General features: G+C 42.5%; 2 protein-coding genes across 2 annotated transcripts; both read right to left on the bottom strand.

Moving 5' to 3' along the window:
• Positions 1–690: 690 nt before the first annotated feature.
• LOC128868835 (uncharacterized) lies at positions 691–6,165 on the bottom strand. Its single transcript, XM_054111374.1, has 2 exons — positions 2,283–6,165; positions 691–1,364 (listed from the first exon to the last, which is right to left on the bottom strand). The coding sequence occupies exons 1-2, from the start codon at positions 6,163–6,165 to the stop codon at positions 691–693; spliced, it is 4,557 nt and encodes a 1,518-aa protein (XP_053967349.1).
• A 3,954-nt stretch (positions 6,166–10,119) lies between these two features.
• On the bottom strand, positions 10,120–20,259 carry LOC128867908 (uncharacterized). The gene is made up of 3 exons (XM_054109520.1): positions 19,750–20,259; positions 19,539–19,661; positions 10,120–14,132 (listed from the first exon to the last, which is right to left on the bottom strand). The coding sequence occupies exons 1-3, from the start codon at positions 20,122–20,124 to the stop codon at positions 10,227–10,229; spliced, it is 4,404 nt and encodes a 1,467-aa protein (XP_053965495.1). The 5' UTR covers positions 20,125–20,259; the 3' UTR covers positions 10,120–10,226.
• Positions 20,260–21,217: the final 958 nt, after the last annotated feature.

Here is a 21,217-nt window from a genome sequence, read left to right as displayed (position 1 = left end):
TGAAGAGTTTGAATGTCAAATGAAGATATTTTCAAACGGGATAAGGATGTGCATGTCCTTTGCAAAACATTTTGCTATCCACATCAATAAATGTTGTTAAATTTCTGTCATAAAAATTGGGAAATGTGTTTAGAACCCTAGAATCTCATATCGCATATCACAACGGTATCGCCACTGCAAAGTGTTAAAAGAATAAAGCAGAAGACAGTTGATAAAGTACAGAAATTTATTCATTTTTCAGTGGCTCATCATTAGCTTTGCCAATACCGAGGCCAATACGGCGCATTTTGGAAATGGCACAGGAAGGCGAAAGTCGGAAAACAATTTCGTGCATTACCTTTTTTTATTATATAGAAAACGCGCAACACAGTCAAGAAAAAATATGTATGTTGTAAAGAAAAGAGGATTCTAATTTTTAATAGCTTCTTTGATTGATGCTTTAAAAAACCTGTAAAGGTATTTATTTATTTTATTCTTTTAGTTTTAACATATTTTTTTACAATTCTTAGTTTAATTATATTTCAGTTTTTCTTTACCTTAGTTTTCCTCTCTTATTCTTTATTTCTTTCAATTAGGCCTTATATGTGTCCGCGAGCACCGATAAAAATGAAATGAGCGATATAAAAGAGCAAAGCTTAGTTATAGTGACAAGTCATAATTTCGCACAGAGTTGCTCTATTTCGTAAATTTTTACGGGTTGCTTAAGTCGGCAACAATGTCCCCCCGGTAAGCGGACGAATCTTCGGAGCTTGCCTTGTCTTTGCCGATGTCGAGCACTGCAAGCTTTACTGCTGGTCGTTCTAAAACACCTTGCCTCGTTTTTACTTTAGCACGCCTTACTTGTCCATCTTTTGCCATCGTTGTTTCGACGACTATACCTTTTAGCCAAGTGTTCCTTTCTGCGTTTTCATCGACAATCAATACGATGTCACCCTCGCTTATGGGTTTCACTTTTTCAAACCATTTACTGCGACGTGTAAGTGATGGAATCATTTCACGTACCCATCGACGCCAGAATAAATTCGCAAACATCTCGCTTTGACGTAAATTCATTTTTAAGCTAATTTCTTCAGGTTTACAAAACGGCTTGGCTCCATTTGAACTGCCCAATAAAAAATGGTTTGGGGTAATCGGTTCCTGGTCTTCATAGTCGAGCGATAGATATGTCAGCGGTCGAGAATTAATGATCATCTCCACCTCCAGCAAAGCCGAACGTAAACTTTCATCAGAGAATCTCTGCGACGGCGAAATCTTATGCAGCACTGCCTTTGTTGTTCTTATTAGGCGTTCCCATGCTCCACCCATGTGAGGTGCAGCTGGTGGATTAAACTTCCAGGCGATACCTTTGTGAGCAAGTTCACGTTCTACGATAGAAGCATTCAGTTTAAGCAGCTCGTCTTTTAAAAAGCTATCTGCCCCGCGAAAATTCGTACCGTTATCGCTATATATTTCAACAGGGCAGCCACGGCGAGCAATGAAATTTCGCAAGCACATTAGACAGGAGTCAGTACTTAGAGAATGGGCTATTTCTATGTGTATAGCTCTTATTGTCAGGCAGGTCAGCAATACTCCCCACCTCTTCTTCGCCTTGCGGTTTTCAGTAACTAAGATCGGCCCAAAATAATCGATTCCAACATATGTAAAGGGACGAGAATATGCGGCAAGCCGGGCTGTGGGTAATTGCGCCATTTGTGGAGCTTGCGGAGCGGCGTTCGCGATTTTACATACTTGGCAATTTCGCCTCACAGCTTTAAATAACGATCGCAGTTTTGGTATAAAAAACAATTGTCTTACCTCATTCAAGGCTGTCTCGTGCTGAATATGGTAAAAGCGTTGATGATAGTGATCTACTATAAGATAGGTTACTCGATGACCAGGTGGTAGAACAATGAAATCACGTTGAGGCTGGTCGCATGACTGAAAATATGTTGCCCTATTTTTCACGCGAATGAGATGCTCGTCGTCCATATAAACTTGCAGGTTTCGTAGCGGACCAGTTTTACATACAGGCTTACCAACTTTAAGCAATGACCAGTCGTCAAAATGTTCCATTTGGATTGTCTTAAAAATAAACAGTTTTGCACGCCGAAAATGACATGCGGTTAGATGACTGCCTTCCGATGTGATTTGGAGCCGTTGTTTAAGTTTTTCGATGTAAAGCACACAGTTTGCTATAGCTCTATATAGTCGAAGCCAATTCGAAAAATATTCAAAGTTGATATTTACCTTTCGCACGTTGTGAATTAGAAGCTTAGTTCGAAATTCGCTAGGGTTCACCGTACCCAGATCTTCTTGTTCCGGCCACTCTTTAGTAGGTAAAGTAAGGAAAGCGGGACCATTTATCCACTGATGAGCTACCTCAATGCAAGGCCTCGTTTTCGTAGCAATATCAGCGACATTCATTTTTGTTGGTATCCAACGCCATTCACTGATAGCAGTTGCTTCTTGGATTTCAGCGATACGAAACATTACAAATTGTTGAAATTTACGCGGATCACCATGAAGCCACTTTAGAACGGTTTTTGAGTCGCTCCAGATGCAACGTTTCTCAAATTTTATATGATGTGCTTCCTCAACCATGTTTGTTAAACGTGCACCAATTACCGCAGCCTGTAGTTCCAGTCGTGGTATTGAGAGCGGGCGCAACGGTGCGACCTTTGCTTTAGCTGCCACCAACCTACTGACGACGTGACCTCCAGCTTCAATACGAAAATATGATACGGCTGCGTATGCATTTTCACTTGCGTCTACGAACGTATGCAGTTGTACTTTACAGTCATCCTCGTAAAGGAGTGGAGAGTAGCAACGCGGTACCGACACGCTAGTAATAACGGGAATGTATTCAATCCAAGTTTTCCATTTCAATGAAAGTTCATAATTTAACGGTTGATCCCAGTCTATTCCACTTCGCCAGATATCTTGAATAAGAATCTTTAGATACGAAGTTAAGCAAGCTACTAGTCCCAGCGGATCGAAAACTGACATGAGCACTTGCAATACTTCTCTCTTTGTAGGGACGACCCTGTCCGCGAATACATTGCGCTTAAGCCGAACAAATTTGAGCACGTAGCTGAATGTATCGGATTTTGGTTCCCAGTACATACCAAGTATTTTTTCGAAATTTATGACATCCTTACTGCAGTCAAATGATTTAAGTTGTGGCTCCCCATCTCCATTAAGCGCTGCTAAAACATCTGGCGAATTGCTTGACCAATTACGCATGTTGAAACCACATTTAGAGTGAACATCTCGAACATTTTTTGCCAATTTGATAGCTTCGTCGACGGTTCGAGCCGAATCAATAAAATCATCGACGTAATGGTGATTCTTTATTGCACACGCTACCTGAGAATTTTGAGCAGCGTGTACCGAAGCATTTAGATTTCGCACGTAATGCGCTATACATGGAGAACAAGAAGCACCAAAACTTAAAACGTTGAGCCTGTAAACGTTTATCGGATCATTCATGTTAGTACGCCAGAGAAAACGCTGAGCATCTGCGTCTGGGTGTCGTAACTTAATGCGGTGGAACATTTCTTCGATATCACCGCATATTGCGATTCTACCCATTCGAAAGTTGAATAATATATTTACTAGTGGAGTTAACATATCTGGCCCTTTCAGTAAGAAATTGTTTAGGGATACATCTCTAGATTTTGCGGCTGCATCCCACACAAGTCGAATTTTATTTGGCTTGTGCGGATTGCGGACAATAAAAACCGGCAAATACCAAATTTTGTCACCACGGTCATTTATAGCTTCGTTCGGTAACTTGGTCGCATAATTTTTCTTAACTAAGTTGTCAATTTGTTCCTGCATATTGCGTTGTAGTTCAGGATTGCTAGATAACTTACGTTCCAGACACTTAAAGCGACTAAGAGCTGTTGGCAAGCTGTCTGGCAATCGTACATTATCATTTGACCACAGCAAGCTCGCGGTGTACTGACCCTCATGCAACTCGCAGTTACCCAAAATTTCTATGGCTCGTTGATCTTCCATTGAAACTGGATTTACCTTTGGCACTGAAATTCCAATATTTTCATTCAACATGAAAGACTTTACGAGTTCATGCAAGTTGTTATCGCTCTCGCAGTCGCATTTATGTAAGTTTAATCCGTTACCTTTACTCTGATTATTACCGCCACCAAAAATTGTCCACCCTAATCTGGTTTTCGCCCCTACGGGATCTTGCCATCCACCTTCACGTATCTTCTGTGCCATTATCAAATTGGGGTTATTTACACCAATAATTAGCTTAGGAACTATGTCAATAAAGTTTGGCAAGGGAATGCCTTTTAAATGTGCATATTTTGTTTTCAATTGGTCAGCAATCAATGTTGATGATGACATATTTAAGCTACTAACCGTGTAAACACCTCGGAGTGGATATATTTTCGCACCTTGAATATTACCTGAAATTCGTAAATCGAGCCGTTGCGAATCAGCTTCATATCGGTTTATATCTCCAGTCCAGTGAATGCATAGAGGATCGGGAACGCCAGCCTCACCCAATTCATCTGCAAGTGTTTGATCTATAAGTGTTAGTGTAGATCCATCATCCATAAACGCGTATGTGGATATTGTTTTATTTCTTCCATACAAAACTATCGGTAAGATTCGAAAATATGTGGTGTTGTTGCTGGAAATCGAACGGTGGTTATTCAGCATCGTTGAAACTTCACTATTTTTGTTAACATCAGAATGAAGGAGCCTGTGGTGACGTATTGTGCAGCTATCCACCCCACACGACTTGTTACTCCAGCAGCGGCGAGAGTGTGTTCCCAAACACTGGCGGCATAGATTTTTCCTCTTAACAAAGTCCCATCTCTCATTCATAGTGAGTGCTTTAAACCGGTCACACTGAGGAACCTTATGCGGGTTATTACATACTGCGCATCTGGGCATAGATTTTGCTTCTTCGTATTGTTTTAAAACGGCATCAGATTTATGCGTGTGCAAATGAGCTTCACGCTTGTTAAGTTTCTCTGAGAGTGATGCCGGATTCGTAACACGGCAAGCTGCTTCAGCCAATGTGGACAACCAGGTAGAAAAATCTTCCAAGTAAGGGTTATTCATGCCAGTTGAATAAATTGCCCAGTTAAGTTTTGACTCCTGAGAGAGCTTCTCAACGAATTCCTGCAATAGTAATGGGCTGTTGAGGTAACCGCTTAGTTTGCTTGCATGAATTATTGCTACTATATTCTTGATAGCAAATGCAAAGTCGATGAGTAGATCAAGTTTACCCTTAGGCGATGGTAATTGACGCGCCCTATCAATAAGTACTCTAAGTATTTGCTCAGGACGTCCAAAATACATTCTGAGCGTATTTATAATATCAGGTACCATCTCCGGTAATACCAGTAAATTGCGCACGACCTCCCTAGCCTTACCACGTAGACACTTTTGAAGGCGAACTAAATTCTCATGATGAGAGTAACCAGCCATTTGTGTGCTCTGTTCATATGCACTAACAAAAATATGCCACTCTTGGGGGTCACCGCTAAATACCGGCAAGTCTTTTGGCACGCATTGCCGCGCTGCAAACTGCGAAGTCGTCAAATTACAGGTTTCGGCTGATTGACTTGCGAATACCTGATTTGGCGAACGTGCTGTACTTGTTGGTGCTGTGAACGTTGTAAATATGTTTGGCGAATTACCGTTGCAGTCTACATGTAAGGCCTGACTACGCTCTGCCGCAGTCCGCGTCGACGGCTGACGTGGTGACTGCATAACCGTATGTACCGGTACCTCACGCGCTGGACATATGTTGGTTCTGTTATTTTGTACAGGCTGCACTGGAGTAGGCGAAAATGCTGTGTTACCGCTCACATTAGTTCCACACATTTTGGTGGGGCCAATAACACATGAACCTTCTATTTCCTCGTCTGCATCTTCTGCGTTTAAAATGCGAAATTTTTCCCGTAAATACTCTTCTCTTAAACGCATGGTCTCTTCTAGTTGCTGTAAACGGAGCTGTTTTTTTCTGCTATGGATTAGCAATTCTTGTGGTGCGCTGAGACTGCCACCGTCGCCATCTAGATTTATTTGTAAATTTTGATCTGCAGGCGGTGCAGGACTAGTGACGTTATACTCACAATCATTTTGCACTACAACTTCTTCAGCCATTGTGTTTAGCGTTGCTGGAGCACCGTTTAATTCCGCCATCATTTAATAAGGTTTTTTAAAGATTTTGTTGTAAAGAAAAGAGGATTCTAATTTTTAATAGCTTCTTTGATTGATGCTTTAAAAAACCTGTAAAGGTATTTATTTATTTTATTCTTTTAGTTTTAACATATTTTTTTACAATTCTTAGTTTAATTACATTTCAGTTTTTCTTTACCTTAGTTTTCCTCTCTTATTCTTTATTTCTTTCAATTAGGCCTTATATGTGTCCGCGAGCACCGATAAAAATGAAATGAGCGATATAAAAGAGCAAAGCTTAGTTATAGTGACAAGTCATAATTTCGCACAGAGTTGCTCTATTTCGTAAATTTTTACGGGTTGCTTAAGTCGGCAACAATGTATGTATAAAATCAAACAGATTTTTTACCAACTTCAAACTTACACTTTATTGAAAACAAATTTGATAAGCTATTACACTGCATTTTTTTTATTAAACGTTGGATATACGAAGTTTGAAATATATAGAAAATATCGCGAATTTTGTATTTTTTCAAAAATTATTTATTTATTCATTAATATCTGTTTAGTCCCCTTCAAAGTTATCCCCATGAGATATTAAGCTCCTGCGCCAACGTTTTTTCCAATCTTGGAAGCACTTCAAAAAATCATTTTTTTTATCTTGTTCAGCTCCTCCTCCGATTCCGTCTTTATCTCGCCAATCGTAGCGTAGCGTCGTCCTTTCATGGGTCACATGGGCCAAGAATTATTATATAATAGGGCCACAACAAATTCCTTCCATTCAGATCTGTTCTGCGCCAGTCTCTCTCTTCTCTGTTCTCTTCCAGGTTGTATTCACGGCGCGCATTTCCAAATCTAACAATAGTCTCCAAGTATTCGATGGCGTTCAGTCTACGGCTGACTTGGAGATACCACTCTATAACGGTTTTTGTTAAGTCATCACATTGTCTGCGAAGGACGTGGCCAATCCAACCCCATTTACTTCTGCAAATTTCAAGGAATATTGAAGTTTATTGAGTAGTTTTTCCCAACTTAGCATTTGAAATGGTGCCTGGCTAGTAGATTTTCAGGATTTTGCGAAGGCATCGATCACCGAAAACTTGCAGCGCGTTTATTTCGGCCGCTCTTGCATTCCACGTTGCACAGGCATCGAGTAGATGATTTAACATTAGTATCGAAGATCCTCAGCTCTGTGCGTTGTTAAATATTGCTAGAACTTTCCTAATGCGGTTTTTCATGTGTTCGCTCGAGCCACCTAACTCCGAGATAATACTGCCCACTAAGCAAAAAGACTGGAATATAAAAGAGATTGCAGATAAAAGCATACTAATAAGAAATCATTATTTGATAATTCAACTTTTAAGAAGCTTTTCGCAATATAATCGCTACTCGCTCTTCATAAGGTCTGTTACCGCTGTACGTTTTAAATGTCTTTGAGAAGAATTCAGTCGAAGTAAGCTGGATGCTGCATCGTCGGTTTGATTTTTAGTCACTGTTCGTAAGACAAATTGCTTCGTTACTTCAGTCACAGTTGCTAATCCAAGATAACGATGAAGGTCGATATTCCTCCTTCATTGTATACCCCATAATCGAATACCGAAAGTCCACACCGATTTTGGGTTTCGTTTGTAAATAAGAAATTTGTTGCGGATTGATAAACTTGAACGCCCTCCAATGAGGTAATACAAGGGGAAGTCCAAAATATACAAGACTGAGCTAAAATAGAAACGACAGGAGCTTTGTTCTGATAAGTTCGAGTTTATTTATTCAAAATAGTCCCCTTTGGCTTCGATACACTGTTTTCCGCGATCTAAAAGCTTTTCGAAAGAGTGTCTTAGGTCATTGACCGGAATGTCCTTCAAGATGTCGGTACAAGCCTTTTGGATGGCCTCTACGGACGCAAAACGTTTTCTTTTCATGGCCAAATGCAATTTTCCGAATACTTTAAAGCCACAGGGAGTCAGATAAGGTGAATACGGTGAGTGATGGTGCATTATCATGCAATAAGCGCCAGCTTCCTCCTTCGCGATTTTCAGGGTGAATTCGACGAATGCGATGCAACAAACGCTTCAAAACGCCAAGATAGAAAATTGCTTTGATGGTTTGGTCCTTTGGCACGAACTCCTTGTGGGCTATTCCCTTGGAATCGTAAAAACAAATGAGCATTGACTTGACTTCTGACTTCGAACGCGAATTTTTGTGTGTGTCTGGGGTCTTCCATTCGGCTCTTTGACATTTAGTTTCAGGTTCATGTTGGAAACACCCTGCGCGAGGTAGGCACCTTGCCGTGATGCGGGGGCTTAGTCGAATCATTAATCAGGCCTTATCATTGGATGGATACATTCCAGTATTGAGCGAGTTCACTCCATTCCTATGGTTCGGACTGCCTCTTTGAACAATGACCAATTCTACCAACCGGAATAGCAAACCTCTTGAAAAAACTCTGGGTTGGAACAAAGTGTAATACGACCCGTGCCGAGGTTTAGCCTGGGTAGGAACCCAGATCAAAAATAGCCCAGTCGCGAACGGAATGCTGCGGAGACCTGGCGACCTCCGGTTCTATCTAGCCGTACCTGTGCACACGAACCTCTGTGCAGACGGACTCCCCATGTCCAACACTCGTGGGACCAAAGCGGAGATGATATCAAGGAAATATATATCTAACAAGGAGGACGGTCCTCCCAAAAAACCGACGAAGGTGAATCCGACTGCTGCCACGGCTGCGAGCAAGGTAGTGGTCAGATCGCCATTAATAGGAGATAGAGGGGGCTTGAGTGATAGGGCTGGTCCTAGCACGAGTACTGCAAGAGGCAGCGGCGGACGAGGAGGCTTGGGAAAACCGGTATCCAAGAGATCAACACCAGGGATCAACTCCGCTTAGGGCGAGCAATCCCCATTTTACCTCAACCTCTTTCAGGGGACGGGGGTCGGCACCTGCTTATTTGGATTCCGGGACACAGAGATATTGAGAGAAACTGTAGAGCTGATGAATTAGCTAGGAAAGGTACTGCTCTACAACAGTTCCGTGATAAAAATACCATTAGAATACCTTTGGCCACGAATAAATTAATAATAAAAAACATTACACAAGAGGTCAATAGGTCATGGGAAGATGAAGATACATGCGTAACAGCTAGGCTACTATGGCCGCAAATAAGCAAGAAAAGGGCAAAGGAATTGCTTAGCCTCTCAAGAGAAGATATCTCGAAGGTCGTGACTTGTGTTACCGGCCACTGGTTATTTTGCAGGCCTTCATTGAGACTAGGAGTATTCTCGCATGAATATTGTAGAAGTTGTGGAGCTGAGGAAGAGGAAGAAACAGTTGAGCACTTCCTTTGCAATTATCCAGCCTTAGCTAAAATCAGAGCAGGTTGTCTAGGTAAGCACTTTTTCAACTCTCTTACACAACTATCTGGCGCGGGGATTAGGCCAATCCTGTGCTTCATAAGAGCCTCAAAATGGTTTCATGAAAATAAATAAACAAGGCTCCCATGTCGCACAGTGGTATCACAACCTAACTCACATAACCTAACCTAACCTAACCTGGAAACACCACGTTTCATCACCAGTTACAATGTTGTAAAGGAAGTTCTAGTCTTTTCTCGCCTCTTTAATAAGGTCTTTCGAATGTTGAATTCTGAGCAATTTTTGGTCCTCAGTTAACTTGTGCGGAATGAAACGTGCACAGATCTTTCGTAAACCCAAGTGATCAGTTAAAATGCGATAAATCGATGTTATGGAGATATTCAACGCCTATTCCATGAATTTCAACGATGACTTCGGTTTCTTTTTGGTAAATTTACGAACAATTTCAATGGAACTTTCGGTGATTACTCATTTTAGGCTTTGATGATTGATTTTTCATTGTCATTTATGTCCTCACAACTATCTCTGAAACGTGTAAGCCACGCATGAACTCTGGCACGAGATAGACAATCATCGCCATAAACTTTTGCCATCAATAAACAAAAACTAAAGTAAAAAACTGTAAAGCAAATGTTTAATATCTTTTTTTTACTAAATTTATGTTTGTGAGTACATAAAAATGTGTTATTATCAGCAATACTATTAGAACCTCCACGCCGCTAATCACATAACTCGTCCCCTGCCTTTGATTTTCGCTCATCCCCACGCTGGCTACGACTTCCATGCGTTGTCGGATAGGGTCTATCCTCACGTATGCGCGGACTAAGCACACGGACTGACATCACAAATCCAGATTTAAGATGTGGTCTCGACTTATGCGTCGTTGCTGCCATTTTTGTCGATGACTGGAACAATGGTCGTGGCATTGGTGGCGGTGGAGGTACAAAACATTTGCGTTCAACAGGTATTAGCTGCTCTGGTGGCATGGGCACATTTCCTGAAGGCCCATGAGAACATGGTCCAGTCGAGTGTCTGCGTAGATTGGGTGCAATAATATTGCCGAGCGCATGTCCTGTGCGGGCAAACAATGGTGCAACGGTATACGTCTCGGCGCGTGCATACCCAGTACTTATTATATTTGGTTGCGTTGGTAGTGGTGTTGGTGGCAAAGTCACACTGCCTCCACTTACCAAGTTTCTCTGTGTAATATTGCGGTTAATCTGTGTTGATTTAGCTGGACTATTGTGGGCTGCTTGTGTTGATTTAGGTGCACTTTCAGATAAATTTGTGGTGGTATTGGTGGGGCAAGCGTCGAACATTGGGGACTTTTTCAATACATGCGTCTCTGATATGAACGAATTTGGGACTCTCTTTGCTGGCTCTAATACTGGGATGGACTCAGCTCTCACGTCCAATACTTCGGTCGGCTCTACTTCTATCAACGGTGACTGAGTATCAGCTCTTGAAATGTGCTCAGTCTCTATTTCAGCTAACTTTTTATCCTCTTCCAGGCGCACCAGCTTTTCCCCTGCTGGTTTATTGAACTCGTCTAACGCTGCCACCGCTGTTGCTTTGCAATCCAGCTCGACTGTATCTATCGTTTCCTTCGTAATGGTTGCTTTTGCCTGCTCCCCTGCCGCTTGCGCCATGTTTCCCCGCTTATCTGACAAATCTTTTGTTTTTGTGAACGATTGCTGAGTTTCGTTTATCAATTCAGTTGGATTTGTGCGCTCTACCATCTTCCTATTCTTAAGCTGTGCTATCGCCGTCAGTATTTCAGCCAACGGTCGCGCAACAACTGTTTCCTCGATGTTGCGGGTAATATTTTCTTTGTGCGCTGCATTCTTCATCTTGGGTATTGTTGCCTCTCCTACATTTTTCATCTTAAGTCCAGCATTCTTGACGGATTTAGTCGTACTGCAAATGGAATTCACTTCTTCCGTGCCCACTGTGCTTAAAGACTGCAGCACCTTTGCGACAGTACCCGCCTGGGGTAGGGCGTCGTTTGTTGATATGTTTGGCGGCGCTGTTGGTTGTTTTTGTTTGTAATGGAAAGGCACAGGCGGTGGCGGAAGTGGAGGAGGCTGTGGCGGTGATATTTGTATAATATTATTAACTGTCAGTGTCGGTGGTGCCTTGGCAGCCAATTCTACTGTCACTGGCGCTTCTTTGACAGTGAAGGAATTCACGTGTTTTGAACTGCTCGTCCGTGCCATTATTGCAGTTTCGTAGGTATTTACTGTTTCAATTATCGCTGGCAATATGGAGCTATCTGTGCTTACTGGCGGTGATGATAGTGTTTTTTCCGCGGCAGTAGCTGGTGTGACGTTTATTAGCATAGACGTATCAGTTTCCCTATTTTGCTCCAATGTACTCTGTTCTTCAACACATTCGAGCTCTGGAACCGAGGAGGCGCAAGTGGTTTCAAGCAATGGAGGTTGTGCGCTGCTTAGAATTTCTTCGCTAGTTGCCCTCGAACCGCATTTATTCTTATTTTTCGCGACTGCCCTCTTTCCTAGTTCCATCTTAGACTGGTTTTTGTGGGAACTCGTTTGATTCAACGCCAAAAACTTAGTGGGGTAGATCTTCGATTTATTTTTCGTGATCAACCGTAGATTTGCGGGCTTCACATCTTTTTTAACAGTCTTCACTAAGATTTTGAGACTCGTGTTCTCTGCTGTTGATGTGCTAAGCCGCAGATGTTTAGCACTTGCCGCTTCAATTGTATGGTTTACCTTACTTTCAGTAACAGTTTTAGACTTCACATCAGCACCTGTAGACTCCTTTGATTTAGCGTCCAAAAATTTCGTCTTTGTATCAACAACTTTTGCTGTTGATGGTTCTTTTTCTTCAGAAATCCATTGCCCACCACCTTCAGCTTTGCGCTTTTTTTCCGCACCCTTTGCATTTATTACCTTTGTGGCACTGCAGGTAAGCCAGCGGCCGCTTGCTTTTTGAACCGCATCCTTAGTAGAAGCCAAACTTTCAACTATTTTTACGCCTGAACATCTTTCCAGTTTCCGTTTTTTCATGGCTTGAGCTTTTGTAGGCGAACTGTTCGCCATGGCTGGAATCAACTTTTGCATTGGATTTGACTCATTCAAGGGTTTCTGCACTTTTTTGGCCTTATCCTTCTGCAGTGATGATTGCGAGAAATTAGAACAGGTCGATCTCGTGCCGCTAGCTAACAACAAACCCTTATTCGTTTTTCGAACAAGTTTGGGCTCTTTTGGCTCGCTGCCGACTACTTTTCTTGCTTTTGGAGACTTTAACATACTCGGTTTTTTTTCTATAATCCTTGCCACCGATTCCTTTGTGGACTTCGAGTTGCCTAATGCTGATTGTACACCAATTAAAGGTTTACCCACCGCACTGACTTTGTTAGTGTCGGCCAGCTTCGGTGCTCGCGCCACTTTGCCACGTGTGCATGGGTGCTGTATTAGCACCTCAGATGGTGGCTGTGGAAATTCAAAGTCGATTTGTTCATCTTGTGAGGAGTTCTCGGGGCTCGGTGGCGGTGCAGTCACCGCTACGGCAGGCGCATTCGAACTGCGCGCATATTGCAAAGCCACTTGTGGACAATTAATTAGCAAACGTGGTGGTAATAAAGGTATTTTTGATGGTTGGGCCTGGCTTTCGGTGCTCGTTTTCAATGAATCTGGCGCAGTTGTTGATTTGGCTGGAGTTGTTCTGGGATCTTTGCTTATTTCCGCTGAATTATTTACTGGTATTGGTAGATAAGCTTTAACAGGTGGTACTGGAATCTCATTTTCTGGCGGCATTTCTGAAGCAACTGTGGGATCGATGCCACCATCTAAACGGCTCAAATTGCTTGTTTTAGAAATAACGCCGCATTTGTCTTTGCTGTTTGAATTTTTCAGTTTCTCTTCATAGACTCTTTCTGGCTCTTCACACGCGCAAGATTGATCGATTATCATATTGTCCGCGTCCTGCGGGTTTACTGATTCTATTGATGTCATAAGAATTGCCATATCTCTTTTCTTCTTTGGCGGCACTGGCGGTTTCTCCTTGTATGCCAAATCACTCGATTTTTCAACTTGTAGTGGAGTATTGGCAATTGATTGTGACACGAAGTAATTGTCTACTAATTGCGCTTTAGGTAGCGTCGCGGAAGCTTGTAACGGTGCATCTTGAGGAGTGTCACTTTCTATACTTTCAACTGCCACATCTGGCGGCGAGTTTGTTTCTATTAAGAACCCCGTGTAGTATGGAATTCCCTTTAATAACACATCATTTGTTGTTGTATTACCACCTGCGCTCTTCATCACAACAAGATCTGCTTCTAAGGTGTCTTCGTCTACTGGCTCCGTTGTTTGTACACCAATATTGCAACGCAAGTGCCTTAAAGGGAATTGTGGACTAAGCGACTCGCGTACTCCAGTCGTGAAATGCCTTAGACCTGATGTGAATTGATATTTGGCAAAATATTCTACTATCTGACGTTGCTTCTCAATTCCATTTATATTAATTTTTTGTACTGACAGTGCGCGCATGCGCCCGAACCAGTCGTTCAACTTAGCCCATCTATTGCGATCTGCGTCAATGGGAAAGACTATGTCCAAGGCACCAAGGCAAGCGACAAATGAAATATCAGCAGCAGTTAACTAGAAAGAGGAGATGAAGTTTCAATACCATTTGATGGGATGTATTTTGGTTAAATTGTAGTATATTTTGCACTGGTTGAAGATCCCAGGACTATACGAAATTTTTTTATTTTTATTTGTCGGGACAGACTAGCAAGTACAGCACTCAGACACAATTAAATCTATTGTAATGTATTCGGATTCCCTTTTTAATTTTATTTAAATTTACTCGACCTACGAAGAAATTTTAGTAGCAAAGTCGGGGCAGAGGCACAGAAAGTGATCCGCCGTCTCATCCTTCTCTCCACATACTGGGCAGAGTACACTGTCTGAGATGCCCACCTTTTCCATGTGCTTTGCGCATAGAAAGTGACAGGAGGAACTGCGACAGTCGGTCGGACATGAGAGGTGTAACATCAGTTTTGTCCAGCTCGTTTGTGGGTTAGAGTAACCCGTTTGCTAACCGTGGCTTTGATGGCTGCAGAAGGGAGTTGCAGAACGGGCTCCAGGCCAAAAAAGTTGGCCTCAGAGCCCAGCCTGGCTAAAGAGTCAGAGATCTCGTTTCCCGCGATACCCACGTGGCCCGGGACCTATGTTAGCATCAGGCTATTATATCCACCGACATAGTTCAGCCTGGGTTTACAGAACTGGACTACCCATGAAGTGGTTGGGGGCTGTCTAAGGCCTTGAGCGCAGCTTGGCTCTCGCTGCAGACACATATTGATCTGCCTGCCCATCTGTTTTACACAACAAAGATCATCGCTTCTTGGTCAGCATACACCTCCGCTTGAAACACAGATGCGTGCATTCCAAGAGCAAAGTGCAGTTTTGTCCTGATGGATTCCACGAACATGGATTCCAGACCCGGAGCCGCGCTCGGTCCTGAAGCCATCAGTGAAAATGCGAAAACAGTGTTTGCCGGGTAAGTTTGACCACAGTTGAGCCTCTGGCAGCACCACACTGTATCTCTTGTTAAGCACGACTCTGGATGGCATGGAGTCAAGGGGCATGGCGAGGATCGTTGGATCCTTTTCTACTGTGTTGTCCAACGCCGAACAGGGGCCGTGATGCCGGGCCTGACGTAGTCGGAAAAGCTCCGACGCAACAGATGGCCACAGTGCGTTGTAGCCTCGATAAGGTCCTCCTGACTCCCACGAGAGGGAGTCTACTCATCCAGACCACTGATGCATAGGTGATAATAGATCTTATCATAGCAGTGTAGATCCATAGGACCTTGCTAGGAGAAAGCCCATGTTTTTCCAAAAACACCCTTGCACTACCAGAAGTCTGTCAATACTTTATTGTCTAACCCAGCCAAAACTGAACTAGTTCTGTCCACTAGAGGATATAAAATACCGAGTTTCCAGTTACCATCCATAGTTGGAGGAACACTAAGCCTATCGAACGAAGCCAAATACCTTGGCATACTTCTGGACTCCTGAAAAAGAAACACCGAGGAAAGGATGAAGAAAACTACTCTTTATCTGCAAGAGGACATTTGACAAGAAATGTGGTCTGAAACCGTATATAAACTACTGGGCATACAATACGGCCATCAGACCCATTTTCACTTATGGAGCTTTCGTGTGGTGGAGGCAGTGCAGACACAATTTTGCCTTAAAAATCTCTTAATAGTCCAACGACACCGCAGTCGACGCTGGAAGTGATCCTACATATACCGCCCATTCATAAATATGTTAAAGGGATAGCGGCCATGTCTGCTTCCAAATTAAAGCGGCAGGCATACTAAAAGAAAACACGCACGGTCATGCATCAGTTCCACTATCTGTAGAGCCCTTGCAAGACGCATCGAAAACGATCGATCTGAAGAACAAAGACTATAAAATACGAATACCCGACAGAAAGGATTGGCAGACCATCGTTCCAACGACAGTCGGTTTTACGTAACCGGAACGACCCGGATTTATATCCGGCCAAGGACTGTCACTTCAGCAGCATTCCTCGTATATGCACGGGGAATGTTTATGCTGCTAGAACAACAACAACATTGGCAGACCAGTGTCAAATCAGTTGATAGAGGTCACCCTATTTATACTGATGTACTCGGAACAGTCATACCTAAATGGCTCCCAAGCCAGTGTAGCGCCTACCAAGCTGAAATCTATGCTATAGGCAAAGCAGCGAAAACGAGAAGACTAATGGACTAACCTCCGTCAAACCCTACCATTTTGTTGATAGTCAAGCAGCGATCAAGGCACTGGCCTCAGTACGCATCAACTCAAAATGTGTTAAAGAGGGCAGGAGGTCGCTCTCGTTCATCCAGCAGCACAACACCACACATTGTTGTGCCCACAACCACTTTGGAGTAGAGGGAAATGAAAGAGCGGATGAGTGCGCAAGGAAAGGCTTGAAAATCGAAAGGCTGCGAACGACCTCAGCGTAATCGCGGAAACCAATAGAAAGTGGTCTCTGACTACTAACTCTAAGGTCTCAAAAAAGCCCTGGGCAAAACTAAATCTTAAAAGGACGAAATGTCTGCTTGGATTCAATTGATCAACTGCCAGCGTCCTCACAGGTATTTTAACGGGAAGTTGCACTCACTATTGGCACTCTAGCCAGTAGAATGGGTGTAACTCAGAATGACTTCTGCAGGAGTTGTGGAAATGAAGATGTTATTGAGTCTTGGCCTTTCCGATGAAGTTAAATAAAAAACAAAGCTGACTTGGGAGACACACGTTTCACTGAAGGTGAATCGCACATTAAGGATTTTTCAGCAATGCCGCAGAGCCTTTGGTAAAACCTGGGGTCTGAAACCTGCTGTGGTCCTATGGAGCAAGAGATGATTGGTCTAACAAGTGCTACAAATCATTACTTATGCCTCTGTGGTCTGGTGGCGACGAAGCATGGTTAAGTCCACACTCCGATAATTATACAGGCTGCAAAGAAGTGTGCGTTTATGCAATACGGGTGCCATAAGTACAACCTCGATGCTTGATTTGCTGAGTCGGGTCACAGAGAAAGTCGGGTCACAGAGAAATCTTTAAGTTGCTATCTGAGCAGTATCCACTGTTTTTGGCACCTAAAGACGACCTGATAGATACCCACAGTTTCATTTGGAAGGAAATTTGATGTCAGATTTCCATTGCGTGAGCAATGGACCAATCCAGAATGCATTCAGGGAGGTTTGTCGGATGTTTTCTTTACCGATGGGCCCAATAATGAAATAAGGTCTGAAGCCGGATGGTACTTAAACGATAGTAATAAGTATCACTATGCTATGGGGGAAATGGCAATTATTTTTCAAACGGAAATTTTTGCCGTCCTGACAGTAGCCGAATGGATAACCGAGAGTAGATGGAGCGGGAAACAGATTGGAGTTTCCAGTAAAAGTCAGGTTGCACTGAAGGTCCTGGAAATGCGAAGTAAACCTCAAAGATTAAGAATATAAGAAAAAGCTTAAGTCGCAAGACAGAGCAGGCTTGTACTTATAAAGGATTCCAGCGAGTTGAAGACCTGAGAAATTTGCAAATGTCTCACTCTTAAAAATATCTAAATTGTTTAAGGATCCTAATTAGGAGATGGGGAATCAAATACAGGTATCATAATGTGCCTTAGGGCCAACGAGTTTCTGGTCTTAGAAAAGCAACCTGGCTAACCTATCTCTAAAATATTTCATCGCAGAACTTAGAGTTATGAACTTATAAACCTATCCCCCGAAGCTAAATATTCAAATTGACAGCGAATACACTTGTATGTATTGGCAATGTAAGAGACCCTTTGGCAAGACATGGGGTCTAAGACCGGCGATAGTATGAACATATACTGGTTGGACAACACCCTGATTACACCCATTTTTATATATGCCTCTGTAGTATGGTGGAAGGCTGCAATGTTTAATTCCAGAGTAAAACCCCTAAACAGGCTACAGAGAAGTGTGTGCTTGGGTATCACAGGTGCCATGAGTACATCTGGTGATGCCCTTGATGCCTTTCTGAACTTGCAACTTCTAGATTTTCAAATTCGAAAGTAAGCGATGAAGGCGGCGTACAGGCTCAAGTTAAACGGAGTCTGGGGAAATAAAGAAAGCACTGACCACTGTCAGATATACCACCATTTGTCAGAGCGGTGCTCGATGCCGTGAGCAATCGGAGAGAGAGATCAATGGTTAAGTCCAGAGAACCCATTAACGGGATATCAGCACACTTTCTACACCGACGGATCGAAAACCAGTGATGGTATCGGATCTGGATGGTACTTAGACGAAGACACTAAGTACTCCTATGCCACAGGACAGATGGCCATGGTATTCTTTACGGAAGTCTATGCCATCTTAAACCTGGCATACTGGCTAATTGAGAAAAAGTGGCGGGGCAACCGTATTGGAATTTGTAAGCCTTTGCTAACCCACGCTGCTCTTTGAAGTTAGTCGGTGAATGTAAGACAAAACTGAACAGTGTTGCAAAACACAACAAAGTTAGTTTTATTGGGATACCTGGACATTGTAGTATTACAGGGAACGATTTCGTTAATAAATTGGCTAATAAAGACTCTGCAAGTATGCGACTAGGCCCTGAACCCTTTCTAGGTGTCAATTCCGCATCAATTCAACTATGAATTAACGACTTCATGAGGTCTACCCATAAAGGACGTTGGTCTGGGTTGAACTCGTGCAGAGTAGCCAAGTGCTTTGTGAAAGAACCAAACAGGAAAACAGCGACCTTCCTCCTAAAACTCAGCAGAAAGGACCTGAGAGTGCTGGTAGGTGTAATCACAGGGCACAACGTCTGTGGTCAGCATATGGCTGCCATGGGGGTCGCCGACAGCCCGCTATGCCTATCCTACCTTGAGGGTGACGATACTGCAGAGCATTTTTTTTCTAGCTGTCCAGCGTTTGGCGGAATCAGGCTTAGGATAATGGGTTGCGATATACTGAGTATGGATAAGGTTCATACTCTTCCTTTTCCGGATCGCTTAAGATTCATCAATGAATCCAAGAGATTTGTGGAAGAGTGACCTCAAACTAATTTATCCGTCTTACCACCCACTTTTTATCTTTCCTATCTCTATTTTTTCTACTGAAATCTATCCAGGTTTAGTACAATGGTCTCCTGACTGAGTGCTTGGACTTGTCCCATCCCCCACAAATCTAATCTAATCTAATCTATGTATTGGTAAAACTATAGTTATTAAATTTTAATTTAAAAGTAATTGACTTTCTAACAATTACTCGTACTAACCATAGTCGCTCCGTCATGTTCAGGTAGCGAATTTGAGATTTAAAAAAGCAATGCTATAGCATAACAGTTTGTCGAAACGAAACTAATGCAGTGCTGCCAAATTATAGGCAACGTTGGATTTAAGGGACATTTTTTGTTTTATTTACTACTCGCTAGGTGAAGTAGTCTAAGTCTGAGTTTACCACTAATAACTTTTTGCCCACTTTACGGACCACTTCGGTGTACTCACCATACATCCTGCCATATACGGACCGTCCGTCAAATATCGCTCCATCACATCATACGCCTGTTCGACTTTCTTCCGATGATAATCAACATCTGTTTCGTAAATAGTTTTTCGCACTAAATCTGTCTGCAATACAACCAATACAACAAACACGTTCCACATTCTACAATATTTGATGCCAGGATACATACGCAAGTATACTCAAATATCTTACCATCAATTGCCCATGGATTCGATGCAATACCTGGCTCTCAAAGAATAGTCTGGACAAGACATGACAGTGTCCTTTGGAGCAGCTAAAGGCAATCAGTTCTTTTGCCTTCTCGTTGTCATGATTTTGACAGACGTAAGAGAATATCGCATTGTCGGTGATGACGAGATCATTGTGCACCATGGTGGGGACGGTGTGTGCCGGATTGATTTTCCCGTATGCAGGCATCATATGTTCGCCTCGGATCATTTCGATTGCTCTCAGCTCAATGTCGACGTCCAACATATTCAGGATCATTAACACTGCACGCGAATGCGGATTTATGTCATCGTAATACAGAACTGGGCGCATATGATTTGTGTTGTTATTGCCAAACATAACGGAACTTGATTTTTCATTTACAATGCAACAATTGAAATATAATTGTGTTTAGAAAATTAGAGAATAACTTGGAAAAAAACACTGAAAATTTAATTTTGTAGAAAATTTATAGGAATTTTATAGAAGTCATTTCCGAATGCTTCAATTTGGAAATTAAAATAAGATTTTATGTTTGACTTTCAAATTGATTTGTAAAAAGAGGCTGGTTGTTGAGCTGACAATTTGATTGTACTGCCAGTGAGTAAAAAGCCATGAAATTTGGGAACAGTTTGAATGAGAGAAATTTCGGAGTTACCCATACTTATGTACGTATGCGTGTTCATGAGGAAATTTGTAGGTGAAATAGTAGGTAGTGCCACTCTGGCACTCTCCAAGTAGCACTAAAGCGCCGTGATATGTTCATGAAGAAAATTTAATAAAAAAGCATATCATGTAAAAATATCTTTATTTAGCTTATTATGAGCTAACCTTTCTTAGTAAAAAATATTAAAGTAAAATTTATAAAAAAAACTTGTTTTCCGATCTCTTAAATTCGTGAAATTTTAATTAACTCTTCACCGAAAGCCAATGGTATAAAGCCGTCATGGAGGTGGTCATCAAAAGACCGGAACGTCACGTGAAATGGTTCAAAACGAGAAGAAGCGACTTGAGCGAAATCCTCAACGAAGTGCCAATCAAATGGCGATAGAACTGCAAATATCTGGCGGTAGAATCCGAGGCATGCTGAAAAATGATCTCAAAGTCCAGCCTTACAAGATCAGGTGCACGATCTCCCACCGAAGCAGCAACAAGTCAAACTTGAGAGAGCGAAGGAGTTGCTTCGCTTGGCCGATAGCGGTCAATTTCCACACAATGTGTTTTCTGACGAGAAAATTTTTCAAATGGAGTAATTCGTAAACTCCCAAAACGATAGAGTTTATTTGACCGACTATTCATACGAGAATTTGAGTCATCGATTGGCCACGAGGAGGTAGCACGCGCCACAGGTAATGGTTTGGGCCGCCGTAACCGCAGATGGGCGCTCTCCAATGTTTGTTGTTGTTGTCGTAGCAGCATAAACATTCCCCGTGCTCGTTTTCATCGAACCTAG

Source organism: Anastrepha ludens, chromosome 6 (genome assembly GCF_028408465.1).
Source record: "Anastrepha ludens isolate Willacy chromosome 6, idAnaLude1.1, whole genome shotgun sequence".
NCBI classification, from domain to species: Eukaryota; Metazoa; Arthropoda; class Insecta; order Diptera; family Tephritidae; genus Anastrepha; species Anastrepha ludens.
The sequence above is the reverse complement of the archived record's forward strand: the minus strand, read 5'-3'. Positions and strand labels throughout refer to the sequence as shown.

What these genes read in the sequence shown, in the direction of transcription:
- LOC128868835 (XM_054111374.1), bottom strand. Translation starts at nt 6,165, where the DNA reads ATGGCGGAATTAAACGGTGCTCCAGCAACGCTAAACACAATGGCTGAA. An exon ending in GCCGGAACAAGAAGATCTGG is followed by an intron (nt 1,365 to 2,282) that starts GTACGGTGAACC and finishes CTTCTATCGTAG; the next exon opens with AACGTGAACTTGCTCACAAA.
- LOC128867908 (XM_054109520.1), bottom strand. Translation starts at nt 20,124, where the DNA reads ATGTTTGGCAATAACAACACAAATCATATGCGCCCAGTTCTGTATTAC. An exon ending in GAATCCATGGGCAATTGATG is followed by an intron (nt 19,662 to 19,749) that starts GTAAGATATTTG and finishes GTTGTATTGCAG; the next exon opens with ACAGATTTAGTGCGAAAAAC. An exon ending in CGTATATGGCAGGATGTATG is followed by an intron (nt 14,133 to 19,538) that starts GTGAGTACACCG and finishes TCCTCTTTCTAG; the next exon opens with TTAACTGCTGCTGATATTTC.